This window comes from Haemaphysalis longicornis, unplaced genomic scaffold (genome assembly GCF_048455015.1).
Source record: "Haemaphysalis longicornis isolate Haplotype H1 unplaced genomic scaffold, Haemaphysalis longicornis Haplotype H1 scaffold_12, whole genome shotgun sequence".
NCBI classification, from domain to species: Eukaryota; Metazoa; Arthropoda; class Arachnida; order Ixodida; family Ixodidae; genus Haemaphysalis; species Haemaphysalis longicornis.
Genome location: NW_027526225.1, coordinates 43,596,276 through 43,616,248, shown reverse-complemented (window position 1 = coordinate 43,616,248; position 19,973 = coordinate 43,596,276). Strand labels below are relative to the sequence as shown.

The following is a 19,973-nucleotide window of genomic DNA, read 5'->3' as shown; positions in this document are numbered from 1 at the left end:
TGCTGACAATTGCATCGAAACTGATCTGTTATCAGACAAGCTGGTTTCTATGGATGTTTTAGACACTGCTGAAGACTTGCAATAGGACGCAGCTAGGTACGCACTGTCGCAGGGGCAACAGCGCCCTCACATTAAGGCCCACTTTGCCAAAAGTTTGAACAGGGGCCAACACAAGAATCCTATTTGAATTCTTTCGGAATATACAAGCAACTTGGCGCTTGTATAGGTGCGTGTTTGGCCTAACTTATTGACAACGCTTGCAAACCAAGGATAACTGATCGCAACAGAACATACACGAATTACCTTTGAAACTCTCTAATATATCTTATTGTAATCGCTTCCTTTTCGATAAGCGAAGTGGGGCGAATGTAGGTTCTTTACAAGGCGTCACATACCTTAATGCTTCTACATACAGGATGAAGAGAATAAAAGATATTTTATGGAAACGAACTTACAAAATGCTGTAACATGCAGTTTGTCTCCCCAGCATTAGTGTAGTTTTGGATCCTGGTCAACCAAGTTTGGTTTAGAAGCAGTTTTCCGAACATATGGCGACCGGCGCACGCGTTCTGTCAATATAGCAATGAAAGTACGTGAACGAGCAAATCTATATTGACGCTGGATAGACCCCTTTGTTACAACAATAACCCCACAGACTAGCTACAATACCCATCAGTTATTATGGTGTCCCCGAAATGAGCTCAGTCTGATTCATCTTCCCTAACAGCGCGCACACACACGAAGACTAAGGCAAAGACGGGGACAGGACGAGCGCTGTCCTGTCCCCTTCTTCGCCTTAGTCTTCGTGTGTGCGCGCTGTTAGGGAAGATGAATAAGTACTAACTCGCCCTATTGTGAGCTCAGTCTGAGTATGCAATAATAATGCTCGAAAACAACCACGCTATAATCACCCATAAAATAGATCGCGACGCCGACTACTGGGAGATACACGCCTTGCGGAAGACAGCCAATGTATTTCGGTCTACGTATCGACCAAGATTACGTTGCATTGTGGCCTATACTCAATTACAAAAAATATTGGATCGTTACATTGCTGGATATGACCGCAACCTTAACACAACCCCACTGCGTAGACAGGCACGCAACTCAATTTTCGGCCCAGACATATATATGTATACAATAAAATTCGTTTTGGACTGGGAGATAATTGTAGCAAGAATAAAATGGAAAACACAGTTGCATTGACATTTCCTGAGCACCAACATTCTAACCGACACGCAAGAAAGACATTTGCGTCCGATAATTGTGCTTTCCGCGAAATATCACGGGAATGGTTGTTCCCCAAACCACCCAAAGCGAAAACAAGTGTGCGGGACGGCATATGCACATACACTTACAGAAGAAAATATGTTTCATTAAAAAGCCTATTGGAAGTGCAGCTTTATTTTCGCTATAGTAACTTATAAAATGTTTTGTTCTAATTACGGGATTTACGTGTCATCGGCTCATTTTTGCGTTGTTTTTTTCTTTCTCCCAGGTATCGAGCATTGTTGGTCGGGCCGAGCTTCTATGCTGCCTGTTCTTCCTGCTGTCATTTATCTGCTACCACAGGTAAGTTTCTTGCGCATGCGCAGTGAAGAGGGACAGCGCATCCTGCCAGAATACAGCAGCGTGTTTTTCGTATACCACGCCACAACTTACAAACGACTACGGAAGCTGCACTGTGCCTCAGCACCGCAGCCGACTGTTCCTCTGCGCGGCGCAAAGCGTGCCTTACGGCGGGTATTAAGTGCAGAGCACTTTAGGGGTCCGCCTCGTCGTCGTAGCTCACTCGCTGAACCCAAGAAGAGCCAGATGGCGTTCCGTCGTCGCGGTATAACCCAGATACTTCGATAGACAAGCGGTTTATATAGTCGTAAGCGTTCGAAACTCGTCAACCGCTGGCGCTTGTCATACAGCTCCCCGTTGTTCAGCGCAAAGAAAACTGAAGGTACATTTCAGGTAAAATATTAACCGGTAGCGCCCGCGTTCATTTAGCCCGGAACGCTCGTTGGGTTGATCTGTACTATAGTAAGCGAAAAAAAGTGGCAGTGCAACGCCGGAACGTGCGGGAGGAAAAGCAAGCACAAAAAAAATTGGCCGCGTATTTGCTCCTTTCGCTGCAAATGCCGTCAAAAGACGATAGTCTTTATCGGCTTTGGCAAAGTAAATGCCTCCGTTTATTTTTTCCCGCTCACCTATCATGTTGTTCCTCTTGCGTCGCGCTCCTTCCAAGGTAAAGACGCCAAAGGTTTGCTTAAGTCATTTTAAATTTCCCGCGTTCCACTGCTCCAAACCGGGTGTCTCGATGCGAACGCTGCCGTACGGCGAAGACGCGCGTTCTTCGAGGCGCCCTACTTCAACGTTTATAGAACCGCGTTTCCCTACTCCGCGTGCGTTGCAAGCAGAACGCGGAACCTACCTAGTGGAACCTTGCGTAACTGTTGCCGGTTGATTTCTTAAAATGGCGCCAGAAGCTATAGTGGCGCGGGCGACAGCAGGCGACGGCGGAGTGAATTCTTTTTCTGCAGTTGATGAAGTATTCAATTTCGCGAAAGTCAAGCATGTCTGATTTTTTATAAAGGAACACTGCAAATATCACTTCAGTATTGATTTGTTGTCTCATATTTGCGTAATGTCTTGTTCTTCTTCAACAATGTTGACAAGTATGAACATTACACCGGACATAGGCGGGTAGATTTAGCTTTGACTATATCAGACTATTGCGCAGGCATTGTTTTGCTTTGGCCGGCTGGCTGAATTGAGTCACAGACAGACAGACGGACAGACAGTAAAAACACTGGGACATTCTGCAGCGGACACTAAAGAAAGAGCTGCCGGTATCCCCGTACGGAATACGTTTCCTTCCAACGCGTGATGATGGAGGCATGCCACTTGACATGTTTATGGCCTTGAGCCTGCACAGTCTCTGGAAACCTCGTATGGCCGTGAGACATGCAGACCCGGATGCACGACCGGCAAGGGAATACTTTATCGAAAGCATTGCTTATATCAGAGATGTAATGAAAATGCAAGATGAGAAACCTGATTGGGCTAACATATTGGATGAACTAGTTAAGCTGAAACGCTTTTAACACGAGCCACCCGTAGCAGCGGGAAGGGTTTCATCATTACGTTGTGACAGACATGTGTCATTGTTAAAAGTTTTTTTTTTTTTTACCATTATGCTGTGTGGAGGCATGTGTCAGGGTTTTGTTTTTTGTGCACTGTACCAAACCGGTAATAAAGAAAAAAAAAGACAGACGGACAGACAGACAGACATACAGACAGACCAAAATTTCTGGGTTTAAGTAGCCCAAGAAAGACTATCGTCTTTAAACAACAGAACTCCCGCTGGCGCAGTTTCATGCAGGGGGTGAGCGAGCACTGCGAAGGCGGGAAATTTGAATTGCATTGCGTGGTAGCAGTGAGTGGATAATTGCGCTACGGCCCATTGTGGCGAATCACTGCTCTGCACTTTTTGCAGCTTTCACACTGAGTGGAACGGCTTTAGTTTTTTTGAACATGATCTTGAGCCATTGCACTGACTTTTCATATTTATTCTGCTTATAGTTTACTGCAGCGACGACAAACAAAGTGCGCGAGATAAAGTAGACAATGTCACGCATTAAGCGCAGTCATCTTTCAAAACGCTCGCCCGCGCTGACATCCAGGGATGTCCCTTCGACGAAGAAATCATGAGCTGTTGCCGTTCTTAACATGTGCCCGAATATAGCCTTAACCCAGATTCTGTTCCCCTGTGAATACAAGGCCGGCATTTAATATGCACACCCAGCGCCATGTACATCTTCGCTTAGAACAGTCATTTTATTCTTTTATGCAACTACTAAAACATCTCCGCAGTTAGGCGTAGCGCTAGAATTGTGCGTTTTTGATCAAACGTCCTGGCATCCCGTTCCAGCAACGCCAATACTTTTTCGAAGACGGGTGCCTTTTTTATGACAAAATGGTCATCAAGCTCAACCGAACACATTCATTACGTAAATAAAAGTGGTTTGGTACTTTTTAGATTTGTACAGAAGTTGGGTGTGGCATATCAACGCGCTTGCTGAACGTTTTGCACCAGAGCGACATTATTGAGCTTGCACCTGTATTGGAATGGAATGTTGTTAGCCTTCCCTACACTCTTAATAAGAAAGGTCGTAAAAAGGTAGTAGCGGCCGTATTTTCTAACTCCTTACAAACAGTACTACCCCGCGGTTTTGTACTTAGGCTCTGCCACTAACAACTGTATGGTTAGTAAATTAACTGAGTGTAGGAAGTAGTATGCACTAGATTAAGGTCATGCTGGTTATGGATAGCCAGTTAGTAAACGCATGTCGCTCAGAAGAGTGTTATCGCTACGACTTTACTAGGGAAGGTAGTGGTGCTTACTTGCTTACTGCCTGCTTCAGTTAATAACCCTGGCTAGTGCTAAATATACTATCTCCAGTTACTAAGTACCTAATGTATACTGGGACAAGTAACCTGTTAGTATTCCATTAGTGAATGCCCTGACCTTTTTTAAGAGTGTATGTTTGTTCTCCTTCACATTCTTGCCTACGGCGTACGACTAATCCCTTAGACGACCTCCTCATTTTCCCACTCCAAGCCCACATAATCAAGAGCTGTCTTGGACACTACCCATTCTCTCATTTTGTATCCCAATGCATTGCTTGCTCCCTCCGATTTCTTACCCATTCTCACGCAAAACCGTAGCTTCTTGCTACACTATAAAGTGTTATGATGCTATTGTAAGAGTCCCGGGGGGGTTAGTTATTTGAATAAACGTTAAAATAACTGTAGGGCATTTTTACCGCCCGCAGCGGACGCAATCGAACATGTAGCAGCCTAACGCGCTGAGCTACGGCGTGTGGCTTTTAAAACAATGTTTGCAGAAAAAACAGTGCCAAAGATAACGTCACAAAGCGGCGTTAACTATTTCGAAGTTCCCGGCTCTTTTCGAATAATCAACGCGACAGATGTCCTTACAGGGAGCTTATATGGCTTATAACTGCGTTTTTTCAAATCGCAAGGGTACTAGGGGCAGTACACTCGTTGGTAGAAGACGAAACCTTACGAGTTTAATGGCGTCTGGAAATTTCGACACTCTTACTTTATGAACGCAGTAATTTGAAACACAGGCGTGCTCAGGCGAGCTGCGTGATTTGGAACGAAACTTCAAAAAACCAGGTCAGGAAGGTAAAAGGGGACGACGCAGGGCGCCGAGACAAAGAGGTGCAATCTGAAGACGAGGACAAGTTTGGAGGTTGCCGTAGCCGTTCTGCCAAGTTACGACAGCGCAACGAATTTTGATTATACATCATTGGTAAAATACTTCTGTGTTTAGGACTGCTTAGACGTAGAATTGTGCAAGCATTCGTATTCCGCCAGTGAAATGTAAAATCTGTTGAAAGGACCATGAAAACAAAAACAGAAGTTTCGTTCTAAAAAAACCAGTTTGTTCATATTACAATGCCACCAATTTCATCGGATTCTTCAAAAAATAATAAAAATATTAAGGAAAACAGACAAATCAGTGGTGACTCTCCACCCTATATGACGTCACAGTGGGTCTCTGTGACGTACAGAATATTGTTTGTGCGGTTGGGGGTCACTCTAATTAGCGCCACCACCCGGACACATAACTGAGATTGTAGTGCAACCTCTCGTCCTGTTGAAGTAGTGCTAAGCATGTAGTTAAGACCGTGTCAACTGCTTTTTTAATGCTCGCCCATAAAACGTCACTCGTGCCCGTATTAGCTCATTGTAGAGGAAGGGTTGAAAGTTTTTCAATGGGGCGCTTTTTTCGGTTAAAAACGTATTTCACGGTTAGAATGCAGCTGATCGAGCTACCGAAGGGCACATTTCTTTCAAGCTGAACAACGTTCTACCTTGACTTCATACCATCTTTAAAGTTGGTTTGGCTAATGATGCGAGCGCCGCTATCTCTGTGGGGGACGAGAGCAGGTGGAGTCTAACGCTGCGCTGCGGAGAGCAGTCAGTAGTGATTGATGTGCCGGTGGGTGAGGCAGCAGTCTCGTGCAAAGCTCGGCTGAAAGAGTCCCCTCCGCAGCCGGTGACCCGATATTCCATGTCTGTAAAAGCTAATGAACTAAGCAGGAAGCACCAAGCTGTAACCAATCTAGCGAATTTGAAGATGAAGAAACCCCTCTCATATTACCCGACATTCTAAAATATAGAAGGTGTCCTGATGGCGAGCAAACAAGGGAAATAGATGGAAAGCTATGAAAAACCAGTTGTAACAAATTGCATGATTACAACATTGACATGGCCACTATTCCTTTCCTAAATTTGCGTCCACGTTTTGTTAAAATGTAAATGTAAACATTTCTGCAGTATCTTTTCATTGTTTATTTTCTCTTTTCTGGTGTTTACTGTCGACATGTTCTCTTCCCTGCCTAGCGAAACTGCCCGAGGGTAATCAGGGCCAGTTAAGCTGTCTCCATGTTTACTGCTCATTACATTGTGTAATGCGATCAGAGCTATAGGGATGCTACATTGTCAAAACGTAAAATCACCGCGTTTTTACAAGTAGTCTAGTCCCACAGCGTTGCAGAACTAATCCGTGCGGACTTTGGGTTTCGTAGGTGCACTGACCCACGGTATGTGGTGACTGGTGGCAAGGCTGCCATGTGGCTCGCCGCCTGCGGACTGCTCGCCGCGTGTGCCCTTCTCTCCAAGGAACAAGGCATCAGCGTTCTGCCGCTATGCATAACGCTGCGGTTGCGGACACTGTACGCAGTTCCGGCGAGACATCCTTCACCTCCACAGGCCGATGACACAGGGCCTCACACATCCCGCTTGGGAAGAGAGTGGTGGTGAGTGTGCATTCTTTCCGTTTGCTGTTTCTTCGTGAATTCCGTAGTGCCCTTGTGCCCTTGGAATATCATGCGTGGACAGAGAGATCGGCAGATGGAGGCCAGGAAAGGTTATTAGAGCAAAGGCACACACGTTGAATGTTCGCTGAACCTGTGGAATGTAAATACCACCTACTGTCCCCGCTGAACAGGCGCAAACTTTATCGATGTAGTGGCACATTGTAGGCCTACCTGTCGCTGGAATATAGAAGGCTTCAACGTTTTTTGTAAAGGTAAAACTCAAACCGGGCGTTACTTTCTGTGCATCTGTTTTACGTTATTCTTTCGTGTTTTCGCGGTATTTTTTTTTAGCAACGCACATTGAAGAATTCGCCCTGTTATTCGTTTTTTTTTTGCTTGTGTGCGCAAAACTGGAACGAAGTTCAAGAAGGTCCAGTCCGGGTCGAATTTCCGTAACCGTTCGCTACGCTGCATTCTGTGCCAGAGCTGACCGAAACGCGTCAAATCTGGCATTCAACATTGGAATGCACCCGCATGGTCCTGGCGTTACCACAAGGCGAGCACCGAAGCTTCTGCAGCTCGCACGATTCGGCTAATTTGCAAGAGAACAACTTGCCGAATTTTATTTCATTTGTTCGTATTTTACAGCGAAGCTGATAGCATCGCGTTGGTCGGACATTTTCGTTGCGTAAGCAAAAAACCCAGGCAGGACTGAGCAGTTCTTACCCAAGACGCCGAGAGCATGCTTCCGGGTAATCAGGCATACAACATTGAACTCCGTATTCGTATAATACATACGAAACAGGCATCAAAACCGCATGATGGATGATAAGGCACCTCTAGGCACTCCCCCCCCCTCCTATGTGTTCCTGGTAAAGATTAGGTTTGCAGCTGCTGTCCAAAAGCGGGGTTGAAGTCATTCAAATGTGAGTGCATGCGTGAGGCTAGGCAGGACGCAGCAGTTTTCGCTGAAGATTCCATGCGCATGCGTCAGGGCGCAGTATTTGCCGGCACAGAAGCCGAGCGCAAGCGACAAGCCAGGCGAGACAACGAGAAACATGTCAAACTATTTCCCATCAGCAGGTGTAGTGGTTTACAACAGGTTAGCTTCACAGCCACGTTCGCCGGGCGGGAAATGGGCCATATTTTAAGGGCGAAGCACCTTAAGGCCCAGGCTTGTCCGTCCGGCGTCCGGAGTCCGTGCTCACGGCACAGCACCGTGTAAATCAAAACATATCTGCGCACCAAAGGTTAACAAGAACAAAATAAAAGGTTCACAAAAGGTTAGAGAGAGAGAGACAGAGAGAGAGAGGGAGAGAGAGAGAGAGAGAGAGAGAGAGAGAGAGAGAGAGATAGAGAGAGAGAGAGAGAGAGAGAGAGAGAGAGAGACGCACAGCACTGTGTAAATCAAAACGTCTGTGAACAAAAGGTTCACGAAAAAGGTTAACAAGAACAAAATAAAGTGTTCACAAAATGCTAGAGAGAGGGAGAGGGCGGGAGGGAGAGAGAGAGAGTTCCTGAAAAGCCGTGCTGCGCATGCGCGAGGCGCACAGGAATGGATTGAACTGACTTGGATTTGGATAGGATTGGATTGAAGTGGATTAAATTGAATTTTAGACCCGCCGCGGTGGCTCAGTGGCTAAGGCGTTGCGCTGCTGAGCACGAGGTCGCGGGTTCGATTCCCGGCCGCGGCGGCCGCTTTTCTGATGGAGGCGAAAAGCAAAAACGCCCGTGTGTACGAGATTTCGGCGCACGATAAAGATCCCCAGGTGGTCAAAATTAATCCGGAGCCCTCCACTACGGCACGCCTCATCGCCTGCGTTGCGTCGGCGCGTTAAACCCCACAATCAATCATCAATCAATCAATCAATCAATGAATTTTATTGCATTGGATTGGATTAGAAATCGTTTTAGCAGCACGGGTGATTTACGGTAAGAACGATCCACAGTGCTTCGCCCACTCGTCATGATTCAATTTTTTTGTTCTTTTGCTTTTCGTCCCTGTTTAATGCAATGGCTTGTGTTTATGCAATCGTAACGATAAACTGTTCAGACTTTGCCATGTGTGCGTTTTTGTGGTGATAAACTGTTCGCATTCATGTACTCCCAGAGAATTCGTAACGAGAGAAGCGGGGATACTTTGACCCTTGGAAAAACGAGTTAAAAATATCTGCCGAAAATCAGAAAAGTGTGTACTAATGCGTAGCATTCTTATGCCGCTTGTCTAGCGTGTGAGTTTTTGACAGCCAGATTTTTTGGTTTTTCTAAATTCTGTCCGCCCAATTATCTCAATTTACGCAACTATATAGCGATGGTAGGTGTTAATTCCACGCAATCTGCATTTTCGTAGAAATGAAGGACATTACACGGTTCGCCATTTCTGATATTTTTTGTATTTTAATATTTTTTAGGTTTTCAAAATTATGTTCGACCAATTATCGGCATCATTTCTATCCTAAACATTTAGGAACGGTCTTCTGAGAAATCTGTAGTTTTGTGAAAATGCACGGCGTTACAAGGTTTATTATTTTCAGTATTTTTCTGTTTTTCAAAATTTTGTTCGACCATCTCCATCTACGATATTATAACGATTAAAAGTGGAACTTCCGCAAAATATGAATTTTAAGTGGAAATGCGGGGCGTAACTAGGTTTGCCAATTTGGCTATATTTTTGATACTTTTTTACCATTGTTTCGTTTTTCAAAATTCTGTTGAACAAGTTATCTCTATTTACGCTATTATAACGACTAAATAAGGAACTTCCGCGAAATCTGTAATATTTTAAATATACAGGGCGCTACACGGTCCTGGCTGTAGGGGTACTAGGCAAAGAATTCTACGCCTTAAAAATGTGGGGCCAAGGAGTTGTCAAGTTCATGCAGAAATGAGTTAAACTCACTATGAGCGAGCAGTTGCGTTTGCGTTTCCTGCAGTGATAATAGCGCCTTGACCATGGAGAACCATATATCTAGCGTGTATTTTTCGCGGATCCTCTGTGCCGAAAAAACAGGTGAACTATTCTTTTTTAGTCGGAACTGGAGTTCCACTCAGTTTTCGCCAGTAATTCTTCCCGCTTATTGGTTGCAGGCCGGTGCATCTTCCGCGAATATACGTGTAGCTTCTTATCAGAGCACAAAAAGCATTTTGCAGTGTCCAGTGCTAGTTATGCTCCGGACCCTGGCTCACGCCGCAATGTGCGAGACAGCTAGGCGAGTAAGTATAGCGCCAATTTAGGCTTTCATTTTAAATACAGGATTTATAAAGGAAGCTGCGCGAAAGCGCTTCGCAGAAAAGAAATGAAGAAAGCTCACATTAGCACGGAAGACTTGAAGGTAGCGAAGCTGTACGTAACCTTTACGACATCACGACTGTTTAAGCCCACGATTACAGCCGATTTGCGTCTTCTTTGCTGCCGCAACGACCTTTACTCCATATTTGTTGCTTTAACGGCGAAGGAGAAGCAAATCAAAGAAGCAGAACGCACGAACGGAACGCGCACACTCAAACTAGGCGCCCGCAAGTGCAACGTGCACCCTATCACGTGATCTGGGTCGAAAAAGGGGCGTGATTCCTCTCCCCACAGTTACCGCCGAGTGATTAAGTCGTTTGACTGTCTGGTGCTAACTTACGGTCGTAGCCAAGAGTAATTAAGAAAAAAAAATACGGCCGTAGCCAAGTGGGTCAGACGACTGAATTTCAACTCCGTTGGTTTACCAGACACAGTTTCGAATCCTGTCCGTGCCGGTGATTTCCTCTCTTAATAGTGTTTACTTATACTATTGTTTACTCACTTATATTGAGTTTCCTGAAACGCCGAAATAAACGAATTGCTAAACAGCTTCGCTGCTGAAATGGCTTGGAAGATCCCACACGTGTCTCGACAATGCAGCCGGCAAGCCGTATCGACTGAATGAGCGTGAAACAACAAAAAATGCACAGAGATAAATAATACAACGACAAAACGTCGCGCAAGTGAAGCACAGGGCTTCTGAAATTTGCAGGAAAGAAGACACTGAACATGAACATCATAGTGATGTAGGCTATATAAACTGGTTAATAGGTTTACAAAAACTTTTCGTTATGATTGTTGATTCACTGAGTATTTGCAAAAATTGTTTTGTGGAAAGTATTTTGAATAGCCCCACTACTGCTGAAGGACAGATTTGTTAGCAATTTACCTTTCATTTGTACATCTGCGGAATGTACAGTTAGCAAAAAATGGGAAACCTATGGCGTGCGCAAACAGGTCCTAATGGGGCGACTTGTATAGGACCCGAAAGGGTATTTATTTCTTTCTAACAGTATTATTTTTGCGTCATATATACGTTTGGTAGGTTTTGTAATGTCTAATCACCATTAAATAACCACCAGCAAGAAAAATGAGTGCAATAATGATTTCTACACAAGCAATTCTATATTGTTGAGTGCCAGATAGCTCTATATCGGGACATAGTGCGTAAACCTAAAGCTTTGTGAATATAACGGTATTCTTTAAGGCTCAACGTGGACTTTGTCAACAAATAGTATCAGCACTTTTATACTGTTCATAATTGTTATTTTTGTGTTTTCATACACCACGTTGGAGAACATATCGAGCGAGTGGTTTAATTGGGCGGAAACTGAGATTCGCTAGCTAAAATCCACCTTGAACCGCGTGTTTCGGCCTTTAGTCGGGATTCGAACAAGAAACCCTTAAATTTGTCACTAAAGGCGAAGCTGCAGAGGGAAATTCGAAAGACGCTTACGAATTTTGCGACGGGTCTACATTCAGACGTTCACAATTTTCATAAATGGTCCCTGAAGACAAAACCCCCCCGGTGTCAATATGAAAGAACTACGTTTCAGTACATGCTTCAGCTCCATTTCAACCAAGAAATATGTTTTTAGCAGAAGAATACATAAAGTAGTTAAGGCATTTCAAATTTTGCGCTACAGGGACGTGTAAGGCAGGAGTGTAATCCTAAGCGCTAGCACTATTTTACCGCGAAAGCGTTTTATTCCTGTATTTACGAAGATTTCTCTTACGTCATATCCATCACGGAAGTAACGCCAGTATAACGCTGCAAGCGGCCTGTAAAGGGTGCACTCCTGCACACAGGATCTTTTGCGGGGAAGCAACCTTTAGTACTAAAGGGTACGTTATTCTTCGGGTTGTTCGTTTTCGGGTTTGTGATTTAACACGAAAGTGTTTTATGCCGGAATACACCAAGATATCACTGACGTCATATGCGTCACAGAAATGATGACAGTAAATCTTTGCCGAAGTGACCCGCTAGCAGGACGTCGCTCTCCAAGCACACCCACAAGAAAGCCGCCGACCCACAAACCATGCTCCGATGCAGATTTCGCTAAACATTTCATCATCATTGTCATCACCATCCTATCTATGCCTACTGCAGGGCCAGGGCCCTTCCCATTAATCTCCAATTATCCCGGTCCTGTGCTAACTGCGACCAACTTATTCCCGCAAACTTCTTTATCACATCTGCCAATCTAACTTTCTGCAGCCCCCTGCCACACTTGCCTTCTCTAGGTATCCACACTGTTACCCTTAATGACCAAAACATTTCACATTCGTGTTTTACCGATTCCTATGACAGAGGAATGAACCACAGTTTTTTCAGTGTGTTAAGTGCATGTAAGCATTCAAGTGATGTTATCAAACGCAACTATAGGCCACACTACAGTCGTCCAGTCACCTGTCTTGGAGGTGGTTTAGTTCGCTGCCACAAATCGCGCGAAGAATACTGTGACTTTATAGGAAAGTTGCGGGAAAGTGACTAGGGAGTCACCTTTGTTTCACATGTTTTCTCTAATATTTTTACGTAGCGCCTGAGCAGATGAAACGAGGCATGGTTGATGATGGAGCGATGTATTTGCGGGAGGAGACGATCTGTTTACAAATCAGCCATAACGGAGCCCGCGCAGAGCTTCTTCCTCGGAATCATCGTTGTCGGTGGTGGGCCATAACACCATGGGGATTTTCTGCCAAGTACGATGACAAAATCTACATTATTTGTTGGAAGTTCGAAATAAAATGGGTGCCATTATTAACCGGGCAAAGCAGTGTTTCTAATGAACGAAACTTGTATTTTGTCTTCATAGCCCCTCTAATGACTGTATTAAAAATTCGTTAGCAAACTTGAGTTCGCTGTCGCCTTGACAAAAAAAAAAAAAGAAATGTTATCATGAACTGATTGGCGAGCAGCGCTCTTCAGCAGATATGTATAATTGCTTGCATGTCATGTTTCTAAGACATGTTTCGAACTGGTTTTATTTTGACTAAATATGTGTTGCCGGTTACTGTCCACTTTACGAGCAGAAAAACGTTAACTTCGGTAAATGTTTGTTGAACAGCACTCGGAAGGGGGGTGGGGGGACCCTAATCGCAAAAACTAGGGTTAAGTCCAAAACAGAACAAAAAAAAAAACTCGATTTGAAAAATGCCCTTATCAGCGCCCTTGGGCAGGTGGTGGACAACGAGGTTGTTTTATATTTGTTGGGGTCCTTTTCTATCGAGCTTGTGGCCTTGAAAGTCGCGAAGGTTGCACAAAAAATATTGGGGAAACCGTCGCCATCGAACACTTCCGGCATTCTGTGAACAACCATTCGGCCTTGCAGTAGCCGCACTCTCCAGTTCACAGATACGTCAGCGGTAACAAACTGGGGTAGCAAGGACACCCAGAGTCAGTGACAGCTTAACTCTGGAGCAGCACTTTCAATATGTAAGGGATTTTCTGTCAATCCACAGCAAATTGCGTCTAGCCGTTTGCGTGAAGTCTGAGACGTACGTTTCACAGGAGAACGACTTAAAGTATGGCCGCGTTCGCTTGCCTGCCGCTGTCGCGTGGTCCCGCTTCAATGAGCTTGGCGAGAATTAATATGCGATTTGTGTTGCGAATGGGCTGTACTGCATCAGGAAGGCGCTTATCGTCGTTTGTCCTGTGTGTGTCTTGTCGAGTCGTGATTTGTACGTGAGGAGATCGGGATGGACTGTATTTATGCGCAACGTCGTCACGCCGTCACCGATTTTTAGCTGAAAACGTCGCATCTATTGCTGGTGTGACGGTGTCGTACTACGCAACCTCTCTGAGGAAATGATATGAGTGGCATTCTTCTACGACAGCACCTGTGAAAAGTCGCTAGCATTGTTCTAGTTTTTTTGCTGTGAACGTAGGCAGCGCCCGATATGGAGCGCTAGGTTTACGCAGATAATTTCCATCTGGCCCGACGCCACGCCGGATAGTGCAGACGTGTGTGGGGCGGGTTTTGTTAACAGCGGAGCGGTTGCACAAGCCGTAAGTTCGCCGCTGCAGGAAAAAAAGGCCAAGATACGAACGCTCGCGAGCGTGTGCCCCGTGGCGACCACTGAGGGTCTCCGGCACGCGCAGTGGCTTTAGCGAAAAAAGGACAAAAAAACTGCCCAAAACTCCGAGGAGCTAGGAAATGTCCAGTGCTCATGAGGGCGTGCCCCGAAGCGACCGCCGAGTCTCCGGCTCGCCAAGTTGCTTTAGCAAAAAAAAAAAAAAAAAGAAGCTCAAACGCTGTCGTCAAGTGTTACCGCGCATGCAAAAAAAGACAAAAAATCTCCATCGCAAAGGCTAACGGTGAAAAGACAGGCTGCTGAAGAGAGGCCACCGCGGCCGCCGTGTTAGTCTCTAGAAGCCAATATGGATAATTGGAGACATGGCTACGAGTGTGCCACTCCCCCGAGACGACTTACAGATCCCGCCACAGCTGCCTCGAGTCGAGGACGTAGGTCTGGTGGAAGTCTTTAATGCTGAGGATGACTTTGCATCCACCACTCATCGGAAAGAAGACACCGTCCTCTTGGATGCATATGACGACGATTACTAGCACCGCAACTATGCAAATGCACAATGATACTGAAACGTAACTATGTGTCCGGCAATTCTCACCTACAACAGCTTCGCCATTAAAACCTTGCGCGTGAGTGCAGTCTTTCATGGATTTTTTTCACCCTCACACCGTTTTTTAGCCAAAACACCTTTTGGTGCCTTACGGCCGTTCGTATAGTTTTACGCGTTATTAAGTGTCTTGTGAAATCGTACAACAACGCAAGGAACCACTCCTGACGGATTCGCGTTGCTCTGGCTAGTCGGAGTACGGACGGCGCAAGGGTGGCATGTTTTTTTTCTTGCTGGACAGGCATGATTGCAACATTGTTGGAGAGATGGACGGTGAACAAAGCGTTTGCACGAAATCGTTTGAGACTGGGTAGCTGTAAAAAAAGTGCGGTTGATTCCTCTGTCATAGGAATTAGTAAAACACGAAAGTGAAATGTGCAGCTAAATCAGCGGGTGAGCATAATTTGCGGGTCGGTAGTTGTCTTTTGGGTGTGCTCGGCGAACGACGTCCTGCTGGCGGGTCGCTTCGGCAAAGGCGCGCTCGCGTCATTTCCGTGACGGATATGAAGTCATGGGGTCTCGTGGCATAAAACATTTTCGTGTTCAACTACGAAACCCGAAAACCCTAAGTATGACGTAGTCATTGCTTCATTGTTAAAGGTTGCTTCCGCTCAAGAAGACCCTGTTTGCAGGGGTGCACACTTTACAGGCCGTTTGCTTCGTTGTACTGGCGTCACTTCCGTGACGGATAGGACGTCAGCGAAATCTTTATTTGTTCGGGAGTAAAACAGTTTCGTATTAAAGAAGTCATTAAGAGCGAGTGCGAATATTGTTCGGGTAACCAAATGTGGTGCCGTTTTCTTTCTTGATTGCTGTAGACTGTGGTTGGTCGTAATCATCAACAGAATTGTTTAAGCGGTGTGAGACGGCTACCTAAACATTCGTACAGAAGCACTGCTGGATTTTCGACCCCGCCATTCCAGAGAGAGATAGAGAGAGAGAAAGCTCTTTATGAGAGGACAGCAGAGGGGTCTGCCAGCATGTTAACGCCTACATGCTACTTGGCGGGATAAGGAGGAGGGAATAAAGTTGCAATAGGAAGAGAGAGAAGAGAGAAGGAAATAAAAGAAGTAAAAATAGGAGGCAGCGTGGTGTTAGGGACCGTCAGTGCGACACGTGAAAAGTCTATAGACGGTGCACAGTGCAAGGATATTCTGGTCCTATATTAGCTCAGCGACGCCGGTGTCGTTGAGGTATTCAAATAATGCGTCTAGCACTTTACGCTGAGACGAGGGAGATGGCTATGGTCCCATAAGTGCTTTTAAAGTTAGGGATTTGTGGTTGAGGCACTCGATCTTCTGTGCGAGGTTGTTTCTTTCTTGACCGTACGCAGGCAGTCCAGTAAAATACGCTCGACGGTTTCTGGTGAACCGCAGTTGTCACAATACGGGTTAGAGGTTAGGCGAAGGCGATACCGGTCGGTATTTGTGATCGCTACGTTAAGATGTAATCGATAGAGCAAAGTCTCTAGCCGATGTGGAAGTCGCTCCGGTAACCTCAGTGCCAAAGTTAGATCGACATGATGCAGGAATGGGTGCTGGTCTTCTGGGAGAGACCAGAAGGTGCTTCTTTCCCTGAAAACAAGCTCCTTTGCTAGCCTAGAGGCATCGTGCTTCGTGAAGAAAATGTTCCTCACGTTCCACAGTCGTATTCCTCTCTTGGCAGCCTCATCTGCCTTTTTATTGTCTATGAAGTCGCTTTGGGCAGGGATCCACTGCAGTATCACGTGGTGCCCGGCGACACAGACTACATGATTTCAGTAGGAGACATCACGGGATATATGTTCGTGAACGCTGAAGCAGCTGGCATGTCGAAGAGTTTGCAGCTCTGTCTTCGAATGTGTGAAGATTGCCCACTGTTCTGGCTGCTGGCGGAGAATGTAGCGAAGTGCTTGTTTGATGGCATGAAGCTCAGCAGATGTAGATGACGTTGTGCGCTCAAGACGGTATGAGAGTGCTTGGCCGGTTGATAAAATGAAGAGCCTAGAAGAACTGCAGTCAGGCGTAGATGAGCCATCAGTAGAAATGTGGGTCATATGAGAGTATTGGCTACTTATATGGGCAAGTGGTAATTGAAAGAGGCACATCTGAGGCATAACGTTTTTTGAGGTGAGTCCTGGTATGTTTAATTTTATGCATAGGGGTGATAGAGTCCAAGGTGGGAAATCAGGTGGCATGAGTTGTCGTCGCTGGAAGAGTGGGTTCCCGTGGCATGAACACGTATTTCTTTATGCATTGCGATGGAACACATGCGCGCAGCTTTTTATTATGCCTGCTGCGCTATGGTACGGGCGTTCTCGTTGCCAAACAAACGGACATCAGAGAAGCTATGCATTGACCGCGTTGCGAATACCTTGGTAAAATGTCTCAAAATGTCGTAAGCTATTTATTAAAATTCTTTTGGAACAGTGTAATGCATTTCGAAAGAATGAACCAATCTTTTATGTCAGTTTAATTAGATTCAACACTTCTTCCCAGACGTGGACGTTTTTATTGTTCCAGCAACTGTGACAAGTGTTGTAGAAGCTCCAAACAGTGCTGATGCTCGTTCAGGTTGAAGAGCATCAGTAATACATTAAAACACGTGTGAAGTAGGTAGAAATGGCTTATGCCAGCCGTTAAAAGTGCTGCGTCCATGCATCTCAAGCGTGCGCTATTGCTTCTACAGCTGCAGTAAGAATAATAAAATATCGGCATACGAAAATGGTCTAACTTCAGGCTTTCAGAGTGCCATGTCACTGCTCTTCAAGCACACACTGTTGCTTGTGGTTGTAGAGCTTCAGTAGGAATCTGAAATATTTGCTCAGCAGGTCACCATGAATCGACGTCACTTCTCCGGGGTGCTATGTCGTTCCTTCGCAAGGTTGGACTGTTGCTGTTGGCTGGGGTAAGAAATGAAGGCCCTTATGTATTACGTTTTAATGAATTCATGGATGCCTTCAGGCTGTGCTATCGGTGCTTCTCACGAACACAGTGTTGCGTTTGTCCACGAACTAGCGGTGAGAATGAAGCATAAAGGTCTGCACAAGTGCATTGATACCATGCGCGGCTATTATTAAGGTTGGGTAGGAAGAAATTCAGTAAATGTGCACTCTTTGTTCTCAGTTCCACAAGCGAATTTTGTGCATAAAGGGGAATTTACAAAGCGCGATACAGCTGGAAAGTTCGCTCTGGCTAGGGCAAGACCATCTTCTATGGGGACCCGACAACTGTCGTCGTAATATAGGGTGGGTGGCCCGAGGGGACAACGAGCCGTGCGGCTTACTGATGAGTTTTGGGACTTAATGCCCCGTTTCCTTGATGCCCTTGTTTTTTTTTACGAAGCTCCACTTGCGATAACGGGAATGGTGGAGATTAAAGTCTCATTAAAATTAAACCTTCTCGCGCAAGCATTGGGAACATTTTAATTAATTCTCCTGGCGAGGCTTCTTTATTTTTCATGACGTAGAAACTCACGCTGGGTTCCTACGCTGGAAGAAAATGAATAAACGGAAGAATGGGAAAGCTACCCCACCACTGTGCTTTAGTTGGGTCTTTATTTGTGCAGACTTTAGTGGGGCTGGCTAGATAAGCGGGTAGGCTTTCTTGTGAAGGGCGAGATAACGCCGAACGAATCGCTTCTCCAAAGCTCACTTCCCGAAGGGCGTAGTCTTTTTTACGAACTGTTTTTTTTTTGCCGTAATAAATTAAGAAACGCGAAGGACGCTTTCTTGAATAACTGGAATTATGCGAATATTCTATATTCGCCTCTCCTCACATTGGGTATCTTAGACAGGAATATTTAGCATTTGAATAATGCCGATAAATGTAGCGGGGGGTTGATGAAAAAAACGACTATTTCGGGAAAGGGGAAACTACTATTTGGTTACACCGTCAAAAAACAAAAGAAATCAAACGGTTGTCGATATCTTTTGTATATTTCTAATATGTGACAAAACCGTCTTTTTTGAACGTCTACGGGACACAAGCTAATATACGGCAGTTTTCAATTCGTATGAATTACCTGAAGTGCTTGTGTTGTCAGTTGTAGGAGCGGCAATGAGTACTCCACCTAAATATTGTTGGAATAAAATCAAGCGTCGAGGCAACCTTGACCCACTCATTGAAGGAACAGTGGATTCAGTTGCCAGCATCGTGTGAACATTTTCCGAGCACTCCCGACCTATTCACGCGATTCTTAACAAACAAAAAAAAATTGCCTTCCAAAGAGCCGTTTTCAACGCACACCGCCTTTTCAGCCGAATTCGTGATGTATGATTTCGCACTGGCAAGAGAGCGGAACAAACTTCATCAAAATTTTACCATACCTACCTTATTTGTCCCGCACTCGGATGTACTGGATTTACTGATGTACTGATGTACTGATGTACTTGATGTACCGGATGTATTGGATGTACTGGATGTACTGGATGAAGGATGTACAGAAACCGCAAAATTTGATAGTTGAGCGAACAAGAAAAAAATTCACGTAAGCTTGCACTCACGCGCAAGACTTGAACGGTGAAGCTGTTTTAGGTGAACATTGACGGCCACAAAGCTGAGTTTTAGTGTCGTTGTGTTGTCGGGGTTGACGTCGGCGGCATGGCATTTCATTGACCGTATGTTAAGCTAGGCTAGAGTGAGCTCGTCTTCTTGTTCCACGCCTTCGTACGCCACTCTGCAAGCGCGAATTATCGTCTTTAGCGGATTCTTTGCACGCCGAGCCTCTCAGAGTGCGCCCTCTTCCTCGGCGGCGCGAACTATTCTCGGCGAGGCAATATGGAGCCAAGGATCACCTACATAGGCTTCCACAGTCAAGTCGCGGCTCGTCTACGGTCTAGAGCGCATGTGAACGACGACACGAAGACGAACAAACGAGGAGCGTAAGCTGTGGCGTATCTTTCTCGCTCCGAGCAGTCGTTGCCATGATATGGCGAACGCTAGATTTTGGATTGAAAAACGTTTATTGAGCACAAAAGTGGGTGGCTTTCTTAGTCCAGGTAGCCGCGAACTAGAGCAGCTGCTTGGGCGCGAGCGATGAGGCCTTCTTGGTCCTCGCACCCTGAGCTGGCATTTACACAATAGTTGTTGTGTAAATGCCCTTGTGTGACACATATTACTACAGTTTTGAGTTTTGTTCACATGAACCAATGTTAGCACAAAATAACAAAAAAAACACACACAATTTTCAGTCAAACGCCATTCTCCAAGCAAGGGCTCAGCAC

General features: G+C 45.4%; 1 protein-coding gene across 1 annotated transcript in view; it reads left to right on the top strand.

Moving 5' to 3' along the window:
• LOC144162582 (protein O-mannosyl-transferase TMTC1-like) overlaps window positions 1-19,973 on the top strand; it is a 144,578-nt gene that overhangs the window by 84,770 nt on the left and 39,835 nt on the right. The window contains exons 3-4 of the mRNA XM_077693174.1: window positions 1,499-1,572; window positions 6,612-6,842. Coding sequence (XP_077549300.1) covers window positions 1,499-1,572; window positions 6,612-6,842 — 305 coding nt within the window. The remainder of the gene's footprint in view (window positions 1-1,498; window positions 1,573-6,611; window positions 6,843-19,973) is intronic.